This window comes from Natator depressus, chromosome 6, assembly GCF_965152275.1.
Source record: "Natator depressus isolate rNatDep1 chromosome 6, rNatDep2.hap1, whole genome shotgun sequence".
NCBI lineage: Eukaryota > Metazoa > Chordata > Testudines > Cheloniidae > Natator > Natator depressus.
Genome location: NC_134239.1, coordinates 4826769 through 4850023, shown reverse-complemented (window position 1 = coordinate 4850023; position 23255 = coordinate 4826769). Strand labels below are relative to the sequence as shown.

The 23255-nt window shown below is 44.2% G+C and overlaps 3 protein-coding genes across 3 annotated transcripts; 2 read left to right on the top strand and 1 right to left on the bottom strand.

The window, feature by feature from the left end:
* The first annotated feature begins 376 nt into the window (after window positions 1-376).
* LOC141988507 (olfactory receptor 5AR1-like) lies at window positions 377-1315 on the top strand. Its single transcript, XM_074954303.1, has one exon. It carries the CDS (start codon window positions 377-379, stop codon window positions 1313-1315), a length of 939 nt encoding a protein of 312 aa, XP_074810404.1.
* A 10621-nt stretch (window positions 1316-11936) lies between these two features.
* On the bottom strand, window positions 11937-12875 carry LOC141988508 (olfactory receptor 5AR1-like). The gene has a single exon (XM_074954304.1). The coding sequence runs from the start codon at window positions 12873-12875 to the stop codon at window positions 11937-11939; it is 939 nt and encodes a 312-aa protein (XP_074810405.1).
* Window positions 12876-22103: 9228 nt separating this feature from the next.
* On the top strand, window positions 22104-23042 carry LOC141989863 (olfactory receptor 5AR1-like). Its single transcript, XM_074956784.1, has one exon. The coding sequence runs from the start codon at window positions 22104-22106 to the stop codon at window positions 23040-23042; it is 939 nt and encodes a 312-aa protein (XP_074812885.1).
* The last annotated feature ends 213 nt before the right edge of the window (window positions 23043-23255 follow it).

The window sequence follows — 23255 nt, the reverse complement described above, 5'->3', positions numbered from 1 at the left end:
GGTGGAAAGATTGACACTCCTTTACTCTCAACCCTTCTTTAGCTAAGGAATAATCCCTTCAGACTGATTCTCTCACAGCAGAGTCAAAACTCATTGTTTTCTGTTTGGATGAGTGAACAGGAGTGTTTGTGTGGGGGCATGATTAACCTGAACTGTCATTGTATTTGCACCATGTGTGTATCTTATCGAACACCTGGAATGACCAGCTGTCAACATCTGGCTCTGTGGACTAAGCCCTTCCCTGAGAGGGTACTGATGTCCATTAAGAAACTGATCTCCATTTATCTTCACTTATTTCATTACAGAGAAGGGGCAGGTTTTTCGCACCATTCATCTGCCCACATCTCTGAAGCAGCCTGATCTCTGTTCAGAGGTGATGGAAAAGGAAAATCACTCAGATGTGACTGAGTTCATTCTCTCAGGACTTACAGATCGTCCGGAGCTTCAGGTCCCCCTGTTTGTGGTGTTCCTACTGATTTATGTTATCACCCTGGTGGGGAATGGGGGGATGATCTTGATAATCACGACTGACCCCCAACTCCACACCCCAATGTACTTTTTCCTCAGGAATTTGTCTTTCTGTGACCTCTGCATTTCCTTGATAATTTCCCCTAAGATGCTGCTGAATTTCTTAGCTGAGAGGAAAAGCATTTCTTATACTTCCTGCGCTGTGCAAATGTCTCTCTCTATCGTTTTCGCAGATGTTGAGTGCCTCTTGCTGGCTGTGATGGCGTATGACCGTTATGTGGCCATCTGTAACCCGCTGCTCTATACGGTCACCATGTCCAGGCAGCTTTGTAACCAGCTGGTGGTTGGGGTGTACTCTGTGGGGATTGTGGATTCAATGATATACACGTGTTGTACATTTCGGTTGTCATTCTGCAGCTCCAACATTATCAATCATTTCTTCTGTGACATCCCCCCGCTGCTGGCGCTCTCCTGTTCTGACACCCACATCAATGAGATTATGATGTTTGCTTTCACGATGTGCTTTACAGTGAGCATCTTTGTGACCATCCTCCTCTCCTATGTCTATATCGCCTCCACTATCCTGCAGATCCGCTCCGCCGAGGGCCGGCGCAAAGCCTTCTCCACCTGCTCTTTCCACTTGACCTCTGTGGTCCTGTTTTATGGCACCCAACTCTTCATGTATTTACGTCCCACCTCCAGCTTTTCCATGGACACGGACAAAATAGTCTCAGTGTTTTACACGTTGGTGATCCCCATGTTGAACCCCCTCATCTACAGCCTGAGGAATACGGAGGTGAAGGACTCTGTGAGGAGAGCAATGAATAAACTGCTAACCAATTCTTGAATCTCTTTAACTCAGTCCTGGTTTAGTGATGGGGAGTGGAAACAGGTAAATTCAATTCCCATCCCATTACAATGTAATTTCGCATAGCCTGTGGGCGTATTGTTCATTATTATATTGTTATTATTATTAATTTGTTTGTATTCCAACAAGGCCTCTAGGCCACAACTAAAATCAGGGCTTTGTTAGGCTATTACCCCATCAAAATTCCAGGAGGCATCTGTTGCAGATGTGTGAATATTTGTGACGGGCTTCTGTAGAACTCATCAATTAAATTGTTTTTAATTGTTCATTTTATTAATATAACTTCAAAAATAAAGTTTTATGAATGAAACTACGTTCATTCATAAAACCAGGTACCCCAATAACTGGCTAATTGAGTTTCACTTTCAATCCAATTGCTGCTTATATCGCTGAAACTGACACTGTTTCAACATTGTAACGTCTTCTCACTGTTTGCCATTTCTTACACTTGTCCATATTGTAACACAAACTCCATTTTAACTTGTCCCAAACTCCATTTTAAAATGCTCACTCCATTTTGTAAAAGTTTGCTGCAAACTTCATTTTTGCAAAACCCTGCTGTAATCTTATTAGTGTAGTTTAGATGTGTGAATGATGGCTATATGTATGGATGATGGAATCAACCTCCAGCCCCAGCCTGTCCTGATGAAATAAAGTGTGAACACCAATGACTGAAGATGCAGACAACAGCCCTGACAAAGCAAGAAGAGTCCACCCTCAAAAGAAAAGAACAAAAGTACAATTGAAGAAACATCAAAGCCAGTTCCTAGGCTGAAAGTCATGTCTGCAACTGACGGGTGATCAATCACACCGAACCCAGAGGCAGCGTGACAGAGCAAGACCAATAGACTCTGGATTCAAACTAAAGCCTACAAAAAGGATGGGTGACATGGATCACTTTGGAGGGTAACATTCTGCTGCCAACACAGAAGGGCATTGCATTGGTACATGCCCAACAGAGGCCCAGTTCTTCCTTGTGCCTGGCTTTCCTGGCCAGTTAGCCGCCACAAGCTACGAACCCAAGCCACCAACTCAAGCTACATTCAGGACTGGTAACTATCTAGCAGCTGCAGAACATTTGATGTGTGTCTGTGTGTAAATATATATACATAGGTATTAGATATTATTTATTGGTCAGAAATCAAATTGTGTTATAATAAACATGACATCTTGTCTTGTCCCCTGAAAGGATCCGGGATAGTTTTCTGCTTTGTAGTGGGTTTGGTTTTGATATGCAGTTGCAAGTATGAAGTGTGTGGTTTCCATGGCTGAACCAAAGGGAGTTTTGCACCTTCTACCCTCCTGATATTCTGCAGCCCTTTATGTCCTTTGTGGGGTTCTTGTGTAGATTTTCGCCTGGATTGTGTCCATTCCTGTGGAGGAGAAAGGTGAGTTCCATCAAAATGGCCTTTATTTTAAGTTAAGGGAGCAACAAAGCAAGTGAGAACAAGGGTAACATATCCAAAAGAGAACATGTTGTGTGTGCGTCCACTGTGTGAATCTGCACTGAACTGAATATCAAATAATATGGAAAGGGTGAGTTTTCTCTACACATAAATTAAAGAGAAAGAAAAAGTCATATCAGAGACTAGTTGTTTATACCACATCAGCAGGTTAGCTATGACATCTTACTCTTAGTTCTGCACATAAGTCCTATGGACTCTGAAGAATAGGGATTCTGGGAACTGTACAGCTCAGGTTCAGGAGTGTGAGAAATGGCTAGAGCTGGGCCAATAGTTGATTTTTGAGTTCATGGGTGGTTACAAAAAATTGAAAAACAAATTCAGTTCAACCTGAACCAAATCTGAAAATTCCTCAAATGTTTCGCAAATTGAAAACATTGACAGAAATGTCCTGTGGGGTGGAAGGAACTATTTAGCATGACCAGAAATGGAACATTTCCTTTCCTTCCTGGATACTTTTTGATGTAAATACAAAGACAATGTAGGGCCACACTGACAAAATGGATGGGAATGGAAGAGACGGTAAAGGTGCTGCTTCCCCTGTAGACTTTAAATGAGTGATTAGATCACTCCTGTGGGAAGTGGGAGATCCCGGTCAATCCCCCCTCTGTCTGATGGGGAGAAACAATTTGAAAGTGGGTCTCCCACATTTCTGGACAGGATCCTGGTGACTGGGCTATGTTCTGTCCTGCATCGTTCTCAGGACTGGTCTACGCTACGGGTGTAAATTGATCTAAGTTATGCTGCTTCAAGTTGACTAATTTAGTCTGACTTACAGCGGTGTCCGCACCGTGCTATGTCAACCGGAGAGTTGTGTAACTGAAGTAGTGTAACACAGATCATCTGACAATGTTAGTGTAGATCGACCCTGAGGAAGATCCATGATGGAACATAGTATCTGGGGGGGGGGGGTGGAGTACAGACTTCAACAGGTGAGCGCTCTCCTATTGACTTAGCATGTCTTCCCCAGACCTGCTCAATCAATACCATTTCATCTATCGCAGTAGTCCTGATAGAGCCAGTTGTGTAGATATGGCCTCAGTCTCTCCTGTTGAAACTGTTGCATTGTGGATAAAACACAGGAAGAATCACAGGGCCAGAAAGAGAGAATGACTCTACAGACAAGTAGTTTGGGGCACCGACGTGCTCAACTTCGTGTCTCTGTTCCAATGTTTTTTTTAATTAGTTTTCCACCTTAGAACAACTTTGAAAGGAGAAATTGAGAGCAACCCAGACTGGAATAGTACATCACTCAGGGGCTGGGATGCTTTCTGGAAATACAGGAAAACCAAGTGTATATCTTTGCCCAGCACTGGACAGAAGGGGGAATTGAACCTGGATCTCCCACCTCACAGGTGAACAGCCTAACTATTGAGCTAAAAATTACAAAGAGAGGGAGCATCACCACCTCCTACCAGTGGCTGCTTTGCGACCAGCACCTAAATCCTCCTCCCCCACAAACATTGTTTTGGGACAAGGCTATTAGGAGACTTTCTAACACATTTGTGAATAGTTTCAGGTCAACCCCAACAGCATTGTTTTTCACAATAAATTATTCATAAATCTAATAGTGAAAAGTGCAAGGTCATGCATTTAGGGATTAATAACAAGAATTTTTGTTATAAACTGGGGACGCATCACTTGGAAGTAACAGAAAAGGAGAAGGACCTTGTAGCATTGGTTCAACGCAGAATGACTATGAGCCCGCAAGGTGATATGGCTGTGAAAAAAGCTAATGCAGTCTTGAGATGCATCAGGCGAGGTATTTCCAGGAGAGATAAGGAGGTGTTAGTGCCATTATCCAAGGTACTGGTGAGACCTCCTCTGGAGTATTGTGTGCAGTTCTGGTCTCCCATGTTTAAGAAAGATGAATTCAAACTGGAACAGGTACAGAGAAATGCTACTAGGATGATCCGAGGAATGGAAAACCTGTCTTATGAAAGGAGACTCAAGGAGCTTGGCTTGTTTAGCCTAACCAAAAGAAGGCTGAGGGGAGATATGATTGCTCTCTGTAAATATATCAGAGGGATAAATACCACAGAGGGAGAAGAATTCTTTAAGCTCAGTACCAATGTGGACACAAGAACAAATAGATAAAAAGTAGCATCAGGAAGTTTAGACCTGAAATTCGACGGAGGTTTCTAACCAGCAGAGGAGTGAAGTTCTGGAATAGCCTTTGAGGGGAAGCAGTGGGTGCAAAAGACATATCTGGCTTCAAGACTAAGCTTGATAAGTTTATGGAAGGGATGATATGATAGGCTAGCCTAATTTTGGCAATTAATTGATCTTCAACTCTTAGCAGTAAATATGCCCAATGGCCTGTGATGGGATGTTAGATTGGGTGGGATCTGAGTGAGTACAAAGAATTCTTTCCTAGGTGCCTGGCTGATGAGTCTTGCCCACTTGCTCAGGGTTTACCTGATCACCATATTTGGGGTCGGGAAGGAATTTTCCTCCAGGGCAGATTGTCAGAGGCCCTGGGGGGTTTTCACCTTCCTCTGCAGCGTGGGGCCTGGGTCACTTGCTGGAGGATTCTCTTCACCTCGAAGACTTTCAACCGTGATTTGAGGATTTCAATAGCTCAGACAGAGCTTAGAGGTTTGTTACAGGAGCGGGTGGGTGAGATTCTTTGGCCTGCGTTGTACAGGAGGTCAGACTAGACATTGATAATGGTCCTTTCTGACCTGAAAGTCTATGATTCTATGATTAGTCCGGAAAAAAATCACCCATTTCTAGATACTTCCATGGCCCAATGCTGGGAAATTACTTTAAGAGATTCTTGGAGTGGTGACCAGCACATGAAGTGGAATACAGTTACCTCAGTTACAGCGCAGGCAGGATGCTGTGGTCAAGCTCATGTGGGAGGTAACTGACATGCTCCGCTGTATGGTGGATCTAATGCGGGAAAGGCAGCAAGACCATAGACTGCTGCTGCAGCCCCTGAATAACCACCCTCCCTCCTCCCCAAGTTCCATAGCCTCCTCACACAGATGCCCAAGAACACGAGGGGAGGGGGAGGCTACAGGGACCCACACAGTCAACCCCAGAGGATTGCACAAGCAGCAGAAAAATGCCATATCCTAAATGTTGATTTGGTTTCTGTAATTGTCCTTCCCTCCTCCTCCACGCCCCTAACCCAATACCTCCCTCCCCCATCTAGCTTCTGATTTCTCTCAATGTTTTGTTCAACAAATAATGAAGAAAGGTTTTTAAACAATTGTGACTATATTTCCTTTCATATATATAGAGGGGGTGGGTAACTTTAAGAGAAACAGACACAACTCTCACACCGTACCCTGGCCAGACATGAAACTGGCTTTCAAAGCTTCTCAACCTTCAAAGCATATGGACTGGCAACACCCTGCTGAGCTCTTCTAATCGCCCTGTTGTCTGGCTGTGCAAAACTGGCCACCAGGCGAGTTGCCTCAACCTCCCACCCTGCCATAAATGTCTCCCACTTACTCTCACAGATATTGTGGAGCACACCACAAGGAGCAATTACAATTGGAATATTGGGGGTGCTGATATCTAACCGAGTCAGTAAACTGCACCAGCATGCTTTCAAATGTCAAAACGCACATTCTGAAACCATTCTGCACTTGCTCAATCTGTAGTTGAACAGCTCCTGACTACTGTCCAGGCTGCCTGTGTACGGCTCCATGAGCCATGGCATTAAGGTGTAGGCTGGGTCCCCAAGGATAACTATGGGCATTTCAACATCCCCAACAGTAATTTTCTGGTCTGGGAAGTAGGTTACTTCCTGCAGCTGTTCAAACAGACCAGAGTTCCTGAAGATGCAAGTGTCGTGTACCTTTCCCGGTCATCCCATGTTGATGTCGTTGATGCTTTCAGCACCATGGAAAAGTACCCCTTGTGGTTTATGTACTGGCCGCCCCAGTGTTCCGGGGCCAAGATAGGGATATGAGTTCCGTCTATCACCCCACCGCAGTTAGGGAACCCCAGCGCATTAAAGCCATCCACAATGGTCTGCACATTTCCCAAAGTCACTACCCTTGATAGCAGCTGGTCAATGATTGTGTTGGTTACTTGCAGCACAGCAGCCCCCACAGTGGATTTCCCCACTCCAAACTCATTCTGGACTGACCGGTAGCAGTCAGGCATTGCAAGCTTCCACAGGGCTATGGCCACTCGCTTCTCAACTGTGAGGGCTGCTCTCATTTTGGTGTCTTTGCGCTCAGGGCAGGGGACAGCAAGTCACAAAGTTCCATGAAAGTGGCCCTACGCATATGAAATTTTCTCAGCCACTGGGAATCATCCCATACCTGCAACACTATGTGGTCCCACCAGTCTGTGGTTGTTTCCCGGGCCCAGAATTGACGTTCCACAGCATGAACCTGGCCCAACACCACCATGATCTCCCAATCACCACATGCCGTGCTGTCTGTGTCCATGTCCTCATCCTCATCAATATAGTAATCGCGCTGTCGTCGCTTCCTCACTCGGTTTTGCAGGTACTGCACTTACTGCTGGATAATGCGCGAGGTATTTACAATGGTCAAAACTGCAGCGGAGATCTGATCGGGCTCCATGGCTATGGCGCCTGCATGGATAATCCTGGATAAAGGGCGCAAAACATAGTAGAGCAGAATGGCAGCAGAAGCTGTGCTGTTCAGTTCATGGAAGCCGAAGAACGGTGGAAAATGGTTGTCTTCTGTAGCTTTCACGGACGTGGGAGCCCAGGACAGACAACATGGAGAAGCTCGGAAGCATGGCAATAGCGGGAGAGCAGAGTTGGCGGTGGAAGCTGTGTTGCTCGGTTCATGATGGTAGAGCAGAGTTGGCAGCAGAAGCGTTTGATGAGGAAGAGAAAGAGTACATAGTAAAGATTACATAGGAAAATGAGAGATGGATTCATAGTAGCAAGAGAGCAGCGGTGCACTGCCTGCTGAAAGTAGTATGGCATCTGCATGCCAAGAAGGCGTGAAACAATTGTCTGCCGTAGCTTTCTGAGACACACACTCAGAAACATCCATGAGAATGTTTTTGCCCCATCATGAACTGGGAGCTTAACCCAGTATTCCAATGGGCGGCGGGGACTGTGGGAACTGTGGGATAGCTACCCACAGTGCACCGCTCCGACATTCTATGCTAGCCTTGGTACTGTGGACGCAATCCACTGAATTCACGCTCTTTAGCGGGGACGCAGAAGACCGAATGTATAAAATAGCTTCAGAAAATTTGAATAGAATAATTTTGAAATAATTTCATACTGTAGACCTACCCTTAGTTAACAGAGACTTTCCCAGTGCCCAGTGTTCAGCCTTTCTGGGCAGTCTGCAACTTCGGCAGTTCTAGCTTCTTCTGGTCTTCACTCTTACTTATTTTTCTTATTTTTCTGTCCCTATTTCCCTTACCTGAAAGAAGCAAACAAAAAATAACAAACCAGTAACCACTTTGTCTGTTCTTCACCCACCACACCCAAAACTCACTTAAAATCACTACCAATGTCTCAAAGCAATCAGCTGTGCACAGATCCTGCTCCACAAAAGCTTACATACTCTTGTGGGTGGAAACCCCTGCCCCCAGAAGAGAGATGGGGTGCAATGTCACACTCTGTTTCACAGACTATAAATTATAGGAAACAAATAAATAAACAGAAGAATCGGGAGGGAGCTGACATGTTCAGAGATATTTTGGAGCAGCATCTGTAGAGATGCTGCAGAGATCTTCTGTGTTAACCACCAGTTTGGGGAGTATCCTCCTTTTTGCAGCCTGCCCTGACCTTGGCATTTTTACTGACGACTGACCCAGGTACTTCCGAGTCACAGGAGGCAGAGAAGCCAGGAGAAGGAGTGATGAGCATGACTTCCAGATGAAGAAGGGGCACAGTGTTTCCTGGGCACAGATCTGGAGTGACAAACTTCAGAGTTTCTGAACAGAAAGAAGGGGGTACTACTTAGGAGAAGGGGGCACTAACATGCCCTGGAGCACTGATAATACCATCCAAGCCTGCACACCTGTGTGGGGTAATTTCCGCTACCATAGTGAAGAAGGGAAGAGTCATCACTGGGCCAACCAAGGATCTCCTTGCGGGGAGGTGATGACCACAGTGTCCTTGTGCATCTGCAGCCGTGTATCAGTGCATGGGCCCATCCCTCTGGTGGCCTCATGCTTTCATGCCAATCGAACACTCCTGCCTCTCGGAGAAGTGGATTAACTACATCGATGGAAAAAACCCTTCCATCAATGTGGGACGCATCTACACTACGGCGTTGCTGCACATCATAGCTGTGTCAATGTAAAGGCCTTAGTATAGACATTCCCTGACTCAGTGTGGGATATTTCCCCCTTCCTATTAAAGCTATTTTTCTAGCCTTTTCCTGTCACTCTTCTCCCTCCCTTGATAAAGCTCTTTCCTTCTTTCGATAGGTAAATATGTTCAGAAAAGTTAAAATTTCTCTTCTCAGAATAATTCCTTCCTTTCCATCCCATGAACGGCGTAATTCTTTCATTAACCTAGTTACTGCCTCTCGGAGACATGGATTAACTACATTGAAGGAAAAACCCTTCCATCAATGTGGAAAGCATCTACACTCTGGCTCTCCTGCACACCATATGTAAGCCAAGTAATGGCTTTAGTATAGACATTCTCTGAATCGATGGGGGAGTTTCCCCTGTCCTATCAAAGCTATTTTTCTCTCTTCTTCCAGTTACTCTTCTTCCTCCCTTGGGAAAGCTCTTTCCTTCTTCTGTTAAGTAAATATGTTCAGAAACATTGAATTTTTCTCCTCTAAGGATAATTCCTTCCTTCCCCTCCCATGGATGGCTCACTGTCATTTCAATTAAAGGCTGAAATGCTCTGAAACTGACTTGTTTGCCTATCACTTCCTTGTACCTCTTTGTTTTTCCTCCCTTCGCTTAAAATGAGTTGAGTACATGCTCAGAACCCTAAAATCAGCCTGAGAGTCGAATCTTTCCCTGTTTGCTAGCCACACCAACATTATCCTTCATACTTCTGGAGCTGCTTCCTTGCGTGGCAGAGGTTAAATTTGGCTTTGATGACTTTGAGATTTACTCCCTGGAGCATCTTTGCTCCCAGGACAACAGGTATGCACAGCAAAGGCAATTAATGTTGTTGTTGTATCTTTCCCTGTGGAAATGGAAAACAAAGAGCCAGAGCATCAGCTGGCCTGGATCGCTGTCTCTCCCGTGAGGTCTTTTTAATATGATACAAAACTGAGTTAAACATATTCCACTTTATTTGTTGGTCACCTCTCCAAATGTCTCTTTAAGTAATTTCCCAGCACTGGGACACAAAGGTGTCTATAAATGGGTGAATTTCTTCTGGACTAATAATTTATTGTCAAAAACAATACCGTTTGGATTGACCTGAAACTATTCACAAATGTGTTACAAACACTCCTAATAGCTTTGTCCCAAAACAATGTGTGTGTGCGGGGGTAGGATTTAGGTGCTGGTCGCAACGCAGCCACTGTAGGAAGAGGTGGTGGTCCTCCCTTTGTAATTTTTAGCCCAATAGTTGGGGTGGTCACCTGTGAGGTGGGAGATCCAGGTTCAATTCCCCCTTCTGTCCAGTGCTGGGCAAAGCTCTGTGTGACATTGCACTCTATATGCTTTATGAAAATATGCTCATGAATGTGACGTAACTGAAATATGCTTTATGCTAAGTGCCCCATGTAACATATCATTATAAAGGTTATAATCTATTAAGTGTGTTCATCCTGTTTGTTCACATGGATTATTTTTATAACTGGAATTAGGAGAATAAGGTATAAATTTGTATTACTGAAGTAGACATTTTAAGTGGAGGCCATTAAAGGTGCTTCAGAATCATGAACTGTGAATGGCTCTGTTTACCTGCAAGCCTTCCTGTGTACCTGTGGGCCAACCCAAGAAGAATGGAGACTGGGGTCTTACAGTGACATGTGACCATGTCACCTGATACTAAAATCCATCTTGAAGCTGGTACTTTTCCAGAGGGGGGTGGAATTCCAAAAAAGGATTCCAGACTTAGGGAAGTTGTATTCAAGTGTGGAAGGCAAACAATGAGTATCTTCAGCTGGCTTCCCCACCCCACGGAGATACCTGCAAGCACCTGGAAACAAAAGGACTGTAACCACAGGAATGGGTGAGAACAGGCTGGACCCAAGTCAGAAAAGGCATCTGACCTGAGAATGATTTTACCTCAAGTAACAACTGGTATAAAAAGTTAATATTTGTAACTGTTTTTTGAGTGTATTAATTTTATCCTTGCATGTTTTGTTTTATTTTGCTTTGTGACTTATTTTGTTCTCTCTGTTATTTCTTAAAACCACTTAAATCCTACCGTTTATACTTAATAAATCACTTTTGTTTATTTATAAACTCAGTGCAAGTATTTGTTACCTGGGGGGCAAACAGCTGTACATATCTCTCTTGCAGTGATATAGAGGGCAAACATTTGTCATTTTACCCTGTATAACCTTTATACAGAGTAAAATGGATTTGTTTGGGGCTTAGATCCCGTTGGGAGCTGGGTGTCTGCGTGCTGGAGACAGGTATCCTGCTGAACTGGTTTCAGTCTAGATCTGCAGTTTTGGGGGTGTGGCTCAGACCCTCAGTCTGTGTTGCACCAGGCTAACATGTCTGGCTCAAAAAGGCAGGGTTCTGGAGGCCCAGGCTGTCAGGGAAAATGGGCTCATAGGTAATTTCAGCACATGAGGTGACAGTCCGAATGAGGGTCTCTGTGACCAAATCTGTCACACTCTGGACTTGGGTTTCCTTCATTTCCAGAATGCATCCCAGCCCCTGAGCTCTTGGTGCTATTCCAGTCTGGGCTGCTCTCACCTTTCAAAGTTGTTCAACTGTGGATAACTAATTAAATAACCCTTGGAAAAGAGACTTGAAATTGAGCATCTCACACTCTAGGTGGATGCCCCTAGCACCAGCTTATAAAATCATTCTCTCTTTCTGAACCTGTGAGTCTCCCTGTGTTCTGTCCACTGATTTCAGCTGTGGTCTGCGGACCTTGTTGGAATATAAACAATTAAGAATAATAACAATACAATAATGAACAATACTACCACAGGCTCTGCAAAATTATATTACAATTGTCTGTGAATTGAATTCACCTGTTTCCACTCCCCATCACTAAACCAGTACACAGTTAAACAGATTCAAGATTTGGTTAGGAGTTTGTTCATTGCTTTCCTCAGGGAATCCTTCACCTCCGTGTTTCTCAGGCTGTAGATGAGGGGGTTCAACATGGGGATCACCAGTATGTAAAACACTGAGGCCACTTTGTCTGTGTCCATTGAATAGCTGGAGGTGGGACGTAAATATATCAAGAGGAGGGTGCCAAAATACAGGGTCACAGAGGTCAAGTGGAAAGTGCAGGTGGAGAAAGCTTTGCGTCGACCCTCAGCGGAGCGGATCTTCAGGATGGTGGAGATGATATAGGCAAAGGAGAGGAGGACAGTCAGAAAGCTGATCACTTGAATGCAGCATGTAAAAGCAAAAACCAAAATCTCATTGATGTGGGTATCAGAACAGGAGAGCACCAACAAGGGTGGGATGTTACAGAAGAAATGATTGATGATGTTGGAGCTGCAGAATGACAGCCGAAATGTACAACAAGTGTGTATCATTGAATCCACCACCCCCACAGCGTACACCCCAGCCACTAGCTGATTACAAAGCTGCCTGGACATAGTGACCGCATAGAGCAGTGGGTTACAGATGGCCACATAACGGTCATATGCCATCACAGCCAGCAAGAGGCACTCAGCATCTGCAAAAACGATAGAGAGATACAGTTGCACAGCACAAGCAGTGTAAGAAATGTTTTTACTCTCAGCAAAGAAATCCAACAGCATCTTGGGGGAAATTATCAAGGAAAGGCAGAGGTCACAGAAAGACAAATTCCTGAGGAAAATGTACATGGGGGTGTGGAGTCGGGGATCAATTGTTATTAACAAGATCATCCCCCCATTCCCCAGCAGTGTGACACCATAAATCAGTAGGAACACCACAAACAGGGGGACCTGCAGCTCCGGACGATCTGTCAGTCCTGAGAGAATGAACTCAGTCGCCTCCGAGTGATTTCCCTCTTCCATCTCCTCTGAACAGAGATCTGGCAGCTACAGAGATGTGGGCAGGTGGATGGTGAGAAAAACCTGTCCCCTCTCTGTAATGAGGTAAGTGAAGATAAATGGAGAACAGTTTCTTAATGGACATCAGTACCCGCTCAGTGAAGGGCTTAGTCCATAGAGCCAGGTGTTCACAGAGGGTCATTCCAGGTGTTCGATAAAATGCACATGCTGTGCAAACACAGTGACACGCAGGTTAATCATGCCCCACACACAAACACTCCTGTTCACTCATCGGAACAGAAAACAGTGACTTGTGACTCTGCTGTTGGAGAATCAGTCTGAAGGGATTATTCCGTAGCTAAAGAAGGGGTGAGAGTAAAGGAGTGTCAATCTTTCCACCCTCTTTGGGCAAGGGGAGCTCTGTGGCTTAGCATGTCAATTTGGGTTAAAGTTGCCTACTGTGCTAATTAGTCTTTTTGGTATTTACTTGAGCCTGTATGAAAACATAGAGATATCATGGGAAGCCCTGGCTTCAGTGACTAGGTAATTGCCTATTTTTTCCAACCAAGGAGGTTCCTCCTTTAGCTGAAGGGGTCGGAGTTGGGGCTGAGGTATTCGGTGCTGGAGGTCTGGAATTCAATAGCTGCTGATCCCCATGGTGTCTGCGTGTGTGTGTGTGACTCTAATTCCGGACAATAGCACGTACCTGCTGAGAAGAGAGAGAGAGAGATGTGGTGGCATTTCCCCATCGATATAAACTGCCAATTTGGAGCATTCGGGAAGTTTTATACTGAGATGTGTGATCTATGGGACATGATTCCTGAAGCAACTGGGAATACCTGAGCTCAGAGAGCCAAAACACGTAATTAATGAATTCAGTAAACCAAAGCCATCCTCAGTGTAATTGGTGCCCTGGGGATTAATTTGACCTACTCTTTCTTACTGTGTTATTAAATGATGCAATTTCTACCAGAGTTACAGAGTATCAGGTTTGGGGTATATTTCATCCTGCTGTTTTCAGTGTAAGCTGGGTACTGCGTAGAGCTGATCCATAAAGGAGTGTTTTTTTCTAAAGCCCAAAATCTTTTTGCTAAAAACTTAATATTTCAACTCAGATGTACCATGGGGTGCCTCAGATATCACACACCACCAATCTCTTCCATGGGCCAGGCTCCCATGCTGGACTACATCCCCCATGACGCATGATGGTCTCTCCTCTTGCTGAACGGCCCTGGAAGATCATCAGAGTCCCATAGCCATGGTTTAAAGAGGAGGGAAGTTTGGCTTTTTGGATGGAAAGCTGATCATTTCCAGGGAAAAAAATAATTTCATGGAAAAAATAGTTGAATTGAAAATCCAATTTCCTATCAAAATCTTCTCAAGAAAAATTTTCAACCAGCCTTAGCAACACATTTGGAATCAAAGGAACTGAAAGTTAGATACCGGTGAAACATACTAATTATTTGCAGCCATAGCTGATATCTTCACTGCCATTCCTGGTTTCAGAATCACCTCATTGTCCTGGCCCCACTACGTGAAATGTAAAATGTGTAAGATATGTAAGAGTACTCCGGATTATCGAGCTATTTATGGCATGCCAATCACCATGGTATCCTACGTCCTTCCATTTCTAGGTTACTCCCCAAAGTAGGAAAGATAGGTTCACTCATTTGGCTTGATGGAGACCACATGATGACCAGAGGAGCTCAGGAGGACACCACAGCATGCTCCGGACTTCTGCAGTTCACAAAACTATCCCTCTTGCATGCATATTATCTGCACACAGAGCTCAATTTAAGATGATAAATAAGTCAAATAGAAATAGTCATGCTCTCATCACAAATATTTATACATTTTATTTTATAATGTATGTGAAGATATAAGATTACACTGTTATTCATACATGTTCCAAACTGAGGCTGGCAAACTGGTCTGTCTTAAACAAAGAAATGTGTGATCTGCTTAATTTTGTATCTAAACAGTAACCAGAGTCATTAAGCAGGAAGGGAAACAAAGGTAGCCCAAAAAGTTGAGGACAAAGAAGAGGGGAACATCCTTCTACATAGAGTTTTTCTCTTCTGGGAAACAGGTGGAAATGTTTGTATTAGGAGAAAAACTTGATGTTCCAAGTCAACTATATTCTTTAGTATAATCCATTGGCTTTCTCTGTATTCAGAAACTCCAAAGTCTGTCACTCCAGGTTTGTGCCTAGGAAACACTCTGCCCCTACTTCCTCTAGGAGTCATGCTCATAACTCCTCCTCCTGCCTTTCTGCCTCCTGGTACCCGGAAGTGTCTGGAGCAGTCCTCACTGAAAACGCCATGGTCAGGGCAGGCTGCAAAAAGGAGGATGCTCCCCAAACTGGTGGTTAACACTCAAGATCTCTGCAGCATCTCTGCAGATGCTGCCACAAAGTATCTCCGAGCAGGCCAGCTCCCTCCCGATTCTTCTGTTAGTTTTATTTATTTCCTGTAATTTATAGTCCGTGAAACAGAGTGTGACATTGCACCCCATAATTCCTTATAGAAATAGGCTCATGGCTGTAAATATGACACAACTGGAGTATGTTTTATGATAGATAGGCCATGTAACATATCCCTGCAAAGGTTATGATCTGCTGGATAGATTCATCCTGTTTGCGTGCATGTAAAATTTTTGTATTCGAAGTTATGAATACTGGCTCTGTACTTGTTTGATTTTAAGTACCCTCAGTGAAGCAGTTGGTCAGATACTTGAGAAAAGACTATTCACTGTAAGTACCCAATCAAGAAACACTGAAGCTAACAATGAACTTTGAGAGACTCCAATCCACATGTGAGTTTTCCTGGGAATTTGGCATCGGCCTGTAAGGAACTGAGTCATGCACGGACATGTGATTTGCCCATGTGACTCCAAAATTCCAATTTGAACTGGATTCTGCATAGGAGAGGGGAAGGGGTTTCCACCCAGGAGAGAGAGAGAGTATATACCCCCTTGTGGAAACCCCTCGATTTTGTCTTCAGCTGTCACAAAAGGTAGTCTTTCTACCCCAAGGAGATGCCTGAAAGAAACTGGAAAAAAGGACAGTAAAAGTGTGATTGATTGCTGGACCCAGACAAGGAGGAAATGTAGTCTGTAAGAAAGGCTTATTGCAACATCTTTGAGGGTGACATTTACCTGCATTTAGTTTTTTACTGTATTAGGTTTAGACTGACGTGTTTTATTTTATTTTGTTTGGTAATTCATTTTCTTCTGTCTGTTATTACTTGGAACCACTTCAATTCTACTTTCTGTATTTAATAAAATCACTTTTTACTTATGAATTAACCCAGAGTATTTATTAACACCTGTCAGGGATGGTCCAGATAATACTCAGTTCTGGTGTGAGTGCAGGGGAGGGGAATAGATGACCTCTCATTTCCCTTCCAGTCCTATGATTCTATGATCGCACAAGAAGCCCTGCACTGGGAGGAGGGGAGACACCTTCCAGAGCACTGGGCAGGGTAAGGGACACACATCTGCCAACACTTGATATTCAGCTTCACTATAATCCCCACAACATACACACACAGAGTGCCTGATGAACACCAAACACACACACATACAACGTGACACTGAGCTCAATCAGAATACAGAATAATCTCTACTGGGAAGCTGGGACAGCTGCAATATTTCCAACTTGCCTGAACAAAGAGAACCGAAGGGGATTCTGCTGCCCTGGCAAGGAGATAGGACTGGAATTCCCTACTGATCTTTTCCATTGGTAGCTTCTCTGAGGCCTCGTTTATGCTTAAAAATTAGATCAACCGAGCTCCGTCACACAGGGCTGAGAAACGTTTCGTACCATGTTCAACACAGTTAGGTTGTACTGACCCTCAGTGTAATTCTTCCACTGACCTAGCTATTGTCTCTCGGGGACATGGATTCACTACATCGAAGGAAAAACCATTCCAATAATGTGGAAAGCATCTACACTGTGGTGCTGCTGCACATCATAGCTAAGTCAATGTAATGGCCTTAGTATCGACATTCCCTGACTTGATGGGGGGATTTTCCCCTTCCCATTAAAGCGATTTTTCTCTCCTTTTCCATCATTCTTCTCCCTCCCTTATAAAGATCTTTCCTTCTTTTGATGGGTAAATCTGTTCAGAAATTTTTACTCTCAGCATAATTCCTTCCTTCCCCTCCCATGAATGTCATTTCAATTAATGGCTGAAATCCTCTGAAACTGACTTGTTTGCCCATGACTCGGTGGTACCTCTTTCTTTTTCCTCCCTTCACTTACAATGAGTTAAGAGGGATGGAAGCAGTACCTGCTCAGAACCATAAATTCAGAGTCAAATCTTTCCCTGTTTGCTAACCACACCGATGTTACCCTTAATACCTCTGGAGCTGCTTCCTTGGTCAGAAGAGGTTAAATTTGGCTTTGATGACTTTGAGATTTGATCCCTGGAGCATCTTTGCTCCCAGAAAAACAGGTGTGCACAGCACATGCAATTACTGTTGTTGCCGTGTCTTTCCTTGTTGAAATGGAACACAGACGGGCAGATCATCATTTGGCCTGGATCGCTGTCTCTCCCGTGAGGTCATTTTAGCATGAAAAAAACCTGAGGTGACTGTATTCAACTTTATTTGTTGTTCACCTCTCCAAACATCTCTTTAAGTAATTTCCCAGGGTTGGGACAAAAGGTGTCTAGAAATGAGTGAATTTCTTCTGGACTAATCATTTATTGTCAAAAACAATACCGTTCGGATTGACCTGAAACTCTTCACAAATGTGTTACAAATATGCCTAATAGTTTTGTGCCAAAACACTGTGTGTGCGGGGGGAAGATTTAGATGCCGGTCACAAAGCAGCCACTGCAGGAGGTGGTGGTGGGCCTTCCCTTTGGAATTTTTATCTCAAGAGTTGGGGTGTTCACCTGTGAGGTGGGAGATCCAGGTTCAATTCCCGCTTCTGTCCAGTGCTGGGCAAAGCTCTCTGTGACATTGCACTCCATATGCTTTATGAAAATATGCTTCTGACCAGTTGGGAAATCTAGTCCTATCTCCCTGCCAGGACAGCAGAATCCCCTGTGGTTCTTTTTGTTCAGGCAAGTTGGAAATATTGCAGCGGTCCCAGCTTCCCAGTAGAGATTATTCTGCATTCTCATTGAGCTCAGTGTCAGGCTGTGTGTGTGTCTTTGGTGTACAGTTGGCATTGAGTGTGTTGTATGCAGTGGGCAATGTGTGTGTTCTGTGTAGTGGGCACTCTCTGTGTGTGTTTACTGGTCATTATGTGTGTGTGTGTGTGTGCTTGGTATGCAGTGAGCACTATGTGTGTGCATGTGGTGGGGGCCACAGTGGAACTGAATGTCAAGTGTGGGCAGGTGAGTGTCCCTTGCCCTGCCCAGTGCTCAGGCTGGCATCCCCCCTCCTCCCAGTGCAGGGCTCTTTGTGAGATCAAAGAATCATAGGACTGGAAGGGACCTCGAGAGGTCATCTAATCCACTTCCTTGCACTCAAGACAGTGCTAAATATTATCTAGACCATCCCTGACTGGTGTTTGTCTAACCTGCTCTTAAAAATCTCCAATGGTGAAGATTCTACAACCTTCTTAGGCAAGTCATTCCAGTCCATAGCCACCCTCACTGTTGGGATGTTTTTCCTAATGTCCAACCTAAACCCCCGTTTCTGCAATTGAAGTCCATCGGTTCTTGTCCTATCCTGTCCCCCCACCCCAACATGTTGCTTTGCAGTTTTATTCCTAAACTCTGTTTCACAGATTACAAATAATAGGAAATAAATAAAATTAAGAAAAAAATAATTGGGACAGAGCTGGGATGCTCGGAGATATTTTGCAGCATTTTCGCAGATCTTCAGTGTTAACCTACTAGTTTGGGGAATATCCTCCTTTTTGCAGCCTGCCCTGCCCTTGGCATTTTCACTGAGGACTGCCCCAGGCACCTCCGGATCACAGGAAGGAGAAAGCCAGAAGGAGGATTTATGAGCATGAGTTTTAGAGGAAGTAGGGGCATAGTGTTTCCTGTGCACAGACCTGGAGTGATGGACTTGGGAGTTTCTGAATACAGAGATTGTTGGCTGTAGGTTTTTTCTACAGGTATTCAGGGAAGCAGGACTTTGCGTACACTCTTTGTAACCCCTCCTCCAAGGATTATAGCAAAGAATATAGCTTACTTGGATCATCAATTTTTCCTCCTAATACAATCAATCCTGCAATGCCTCACAGGTTGGCACCACTTAGGAGAAGGGGGCACCGATACTCTCTGGAGCACAGATAATACCAGGGAAGCCTGAACACACATAGGGGATAATTTCTGCTACCATAGTGAAGAAGGGAAGAATTATCACTGGGCCTGTCAGGGATCTCCTTGTGGGGAGGTGATGACCACATTGTCCTTGTGCATCTTCAGCCACGGATCAGTGCATGGGCCCATTCATTGGGGGACCTCACCCTTTCATGTCAATCGAACACTATTGTCATCAGCCCAGACTAATCAGCAGCTGTGTCCCAACCTTGCAATGCCTTGCTGAAGTGGCTTCCACCTAGGCCACTCTCAAACAACCATCTAGCATGCAAATCACACCCTGAGCGTGTGCGTGTAACTACAGCCTGGCCAGGAATAGTTGGGTTACACTCAGGCTCTCACCACCCTTGGTTATATTGTAGGGTGACCCCAACACAATCCCTAGTCTTTGATTTCCCTCCAGAAATGGATGTCCTGTGCTGCCCAGTCCTCTCCTGGACAGTACAAGCTACATTGTCCATTATTTCTTTAATAGAACTAACATGCATACAACTTAGCTTCTCAGGCACTTCTATTTAAATGCACTGGACCAGATAAAACAATAAAACAAACTTAATTGACTACAAAGATAGATTTTAAGTGAGTGCAAGTAAGGAAGCATAGAAGTCAGACATGGTTACAAGAAAAATAAAGCTATAATGAAACTTGTGCTTAAGTTAACAAATGATGTGAAATTCAAAGTGAAACTTTCCTCTCCACATGCTTTCAGCAGTCTTGCTGAGCAGACTTCTTAGGTCAGGACCTCTCCCCCAATCCAATGGCTGATTCCTTTATCCAGACACAGTGAATCAATGGGGAGGGAGGGAGGGAGAGAGAGAGTGAGAGCAGGCCTTGGGATGCCTGCCCCTTCTTTTTATAGTCCTACCCATCCTTTGAGAAACATTTCCACCTGGTTACCAGAAGACAAAATGTCTATGTAGAAGGGTATTCCCTGCTGCTTTTTCCTCACCTTTTTAGGCTACCTTTGTTTCCCTTCCTGCTTGACGACTCTTGTTTTACTGTTTAGATACAAAATTAAGCAGAGCACACGTTTCTTTGTTTAAGACAGAACAGTTTGCCAGCCTTAGTTTGGAATATGTATTAACTACATGATACAGTGTCATATTATAACTTCACATACATTATCAAAAAATCTGTGTTAATATTTGTGGTGAGAGCATGACTATTTCTAGTTGACTCAAAGATTTATTTGGCATATTAAAGCAGAGCTTTGTGTGCAGATAATATGCATGGAAGAGGGATAGTTTGTGAACTGAAAAAGTCCATAGCATAGTGTGGTTTCCTCCTGAGCTCCTCAGGTCACCATGTGGTCTCCACCAGGCAAAAATGAGTGAATCTATTTTGGAGAGTAACCTAGAAGGAAAGGACATAGAATACCATGGTGATTGGCATTCTATACATAGATGGATAATCTGGAGTACTCTTACTTGTTTTACAGTGTTTTACAGTGGTTTTACATTCGACCTATTTGGGCCAGGACAGTGAGGTGATTCTGAAATTTGGAATGACGGAGAAGATATCAGCTACACCTGCAAAGAATTAGGACTTTTCTGTTCCTTGATTTCAAATTTCTTCCTAAGGCTGTTTGAAAATTTTTCTTGAGATTTTTTATGATGGGTAATTGGATTTTCCTTTTAACTATTTTGTCCATGAAATTATCTTTTCCCTGGAAACTATCAGCATTCCATAAAAACACCAAACACCCCTCTTCCCTAAACCATGGCTGTGGGACTCTGGTGAAGTTCCAGAGCATTTCAGAAAGAGGAGAGACCATCATGCATCATGGGGGATGTAGTCCAACCTGGGAGCCAGGAACATGGAAGAGATTGGTGCTGTTTGATATTTGGTGCACCCCTATAGTATTTCCGATCCAAAAGATTTTGGTCTCCACAAAAAAACAAAAAAACAAAAAAAACAAAAAACAAAAAACAAACTTTTGTGGATCAGCTCTACAGAGTACTTGGCTTGCACTGAAAAAATCAGGAAGAAATATACCACTAACCTCATACTGTGTAACTCCGGTAGAAATTGCATCATTTAATAACACAGTAGGAAAGAATAGGACAAATTAATCCACAGGCCACCAATTACACCAAGGTGGCTTTGGTTCACTGATTGCATTAATTAGGTGTTATGGCTGTCTGAGTTAAGTTATTCCCAGTTGCTTCAGGAATCATGTCCCATAGATCACACATCTCAATATAAAATTTTCCGAATACTCCTAATTGGCAGTTTCTTTCGATGAGGAAATGCCACCACATCTCTATCTCTCTTCTCAGCAGGTACGTGCTATTGTCCCGAATTACAGTCACACACACAGGCAGACACCATGGGGATCAGCAGGTATTAAATTCCAGACCTCCAGCACTAAAAGCATCAGGCACAACTCCGACCCCTTCACCTAAAGGAGCGACCTCCTGGGTTGGAAAAAAATAAGCAATTACCTAGTCACTGAAACCAGGGCTTCCCATGATGTCTCTGGGTTTTCATACAGGCTACAGTAAATGCCAAAAAGCTAAATTAGCACAGTAAGCAAGCTTAACCCCAAACTGACATGCCAAGCCACAGAGCTCCCCTTGCCCAAAGAGGGTGGAAGGATTGACACTCTTTTACTCTCACCCCTTCTTTAGCTAAGGAATAATCCCTTCAGACTGATTCTCTCACAGCAGACTCACAAGTCATTGTTTTGTGTTTGGATTAGTGAACAGGAGTGTGTGTGTGGTAGGACATGATTAACCTGCTTGACATTGTATTTGCACAGTGTTTGCATCTTATCGAACACCTGGAATGACCAGCTGTGAACATCTGGCTCTGTGGACTAAGACCTTCCCAGAGTGGGTACTGATGTCCATTGAGAAACTGATCTCCATTTATCTTCACTTACTTCATTACAGAGAAGGGGCAGGTTTTCTGCAGCATTCACCTGCCCACATCTCTGTAGCAGCCTGATCTCTGTTGAGAGGAGATGGAAAAGGGAAATCACTTGGTGGTGACTGAGTTCATTCTCTCAGGACTGACAGATCGTCCGGAGTTGCAGGTTCCACTGTTTGGGCTGTTCCTACTGATATATGTTATCACCCTGGTGGGGAATGGGGGGATGATCTTGATAATCACGCTTGACCCCCAACTCCACACCCCCATGTACATTTTCCTCTGGAATTTGTCTTTCTGTGACCTCTGCCTTTCCTCGACAATTTCCCCCAAGATGCTGCTGAATTTATTAGCCGAGAGTAAAAGCATTTCTTTTACTGCCTGCGCTGTGCAAATGTCTCTCTCTATCGCTTTTGCAGATATTGAGGGCTTCTTGCTGACTGTCATGGCATATGACCGTTATGTGGCCATCTGTAACCCACTGCTCTATGCGGTCACCATGTCCAGGCAGCTTTGTAAACAGCTGGTGGCTGGGGTGTATGCTGTGGGGTTGGTGGATTCAGTGATTCCCACATGTGTTACATTTCGGCTGTCATTCTGTAGTTCGAACATCGTCAATCATTTCTTCTGTGACATCCCCCCGCTGCTGGCGCTCTCCTGTTCTGACACCCACATCAATGAGATTATGATGTTTGCTTTCACATTGTGCATTACAGTGAGCATCTTTGTGACCATCCTCCTCTCCTATGTCTATATCACCTCCACGATCCTGCAGATACGCTCCGCCGAGGGCCGGCGCAAAGCCTTCTCTACCTGCTCTTTCCACTTGACTGCGGTGGTCCTGTTTTATGGCACCCAACTCTTCATGTATTTAGGTCCCACCTCCAGCTATTCCATGGACACAGACAAAATAGTCTCAGTGTTTTACTCGCTGGTGATCCCCATGTTGAACCCCCTCATCTACAGCCTGAGGAACACGGAGGTGAAGGACGCCCTGAGGAGAGCAATGAATAAACTGCTAACCAATTCTTGAATCTGTTTAACTCATTCCTGGTTTAGTGATGGGGTGTGGAAACAGTTGAATTCAATTCCCATCCCATTACAATGTAATTTCGCAGAGCCCATGGGAGTATTGTTGATTATTATATTGTTATTATTATAAATTTGTTTGTATTCCAATGAGGCCTGCAGGCCCCAACTAAAATCAGGGCTTTATTAGTCTATTACCCCATCAAAATTCCAGGAG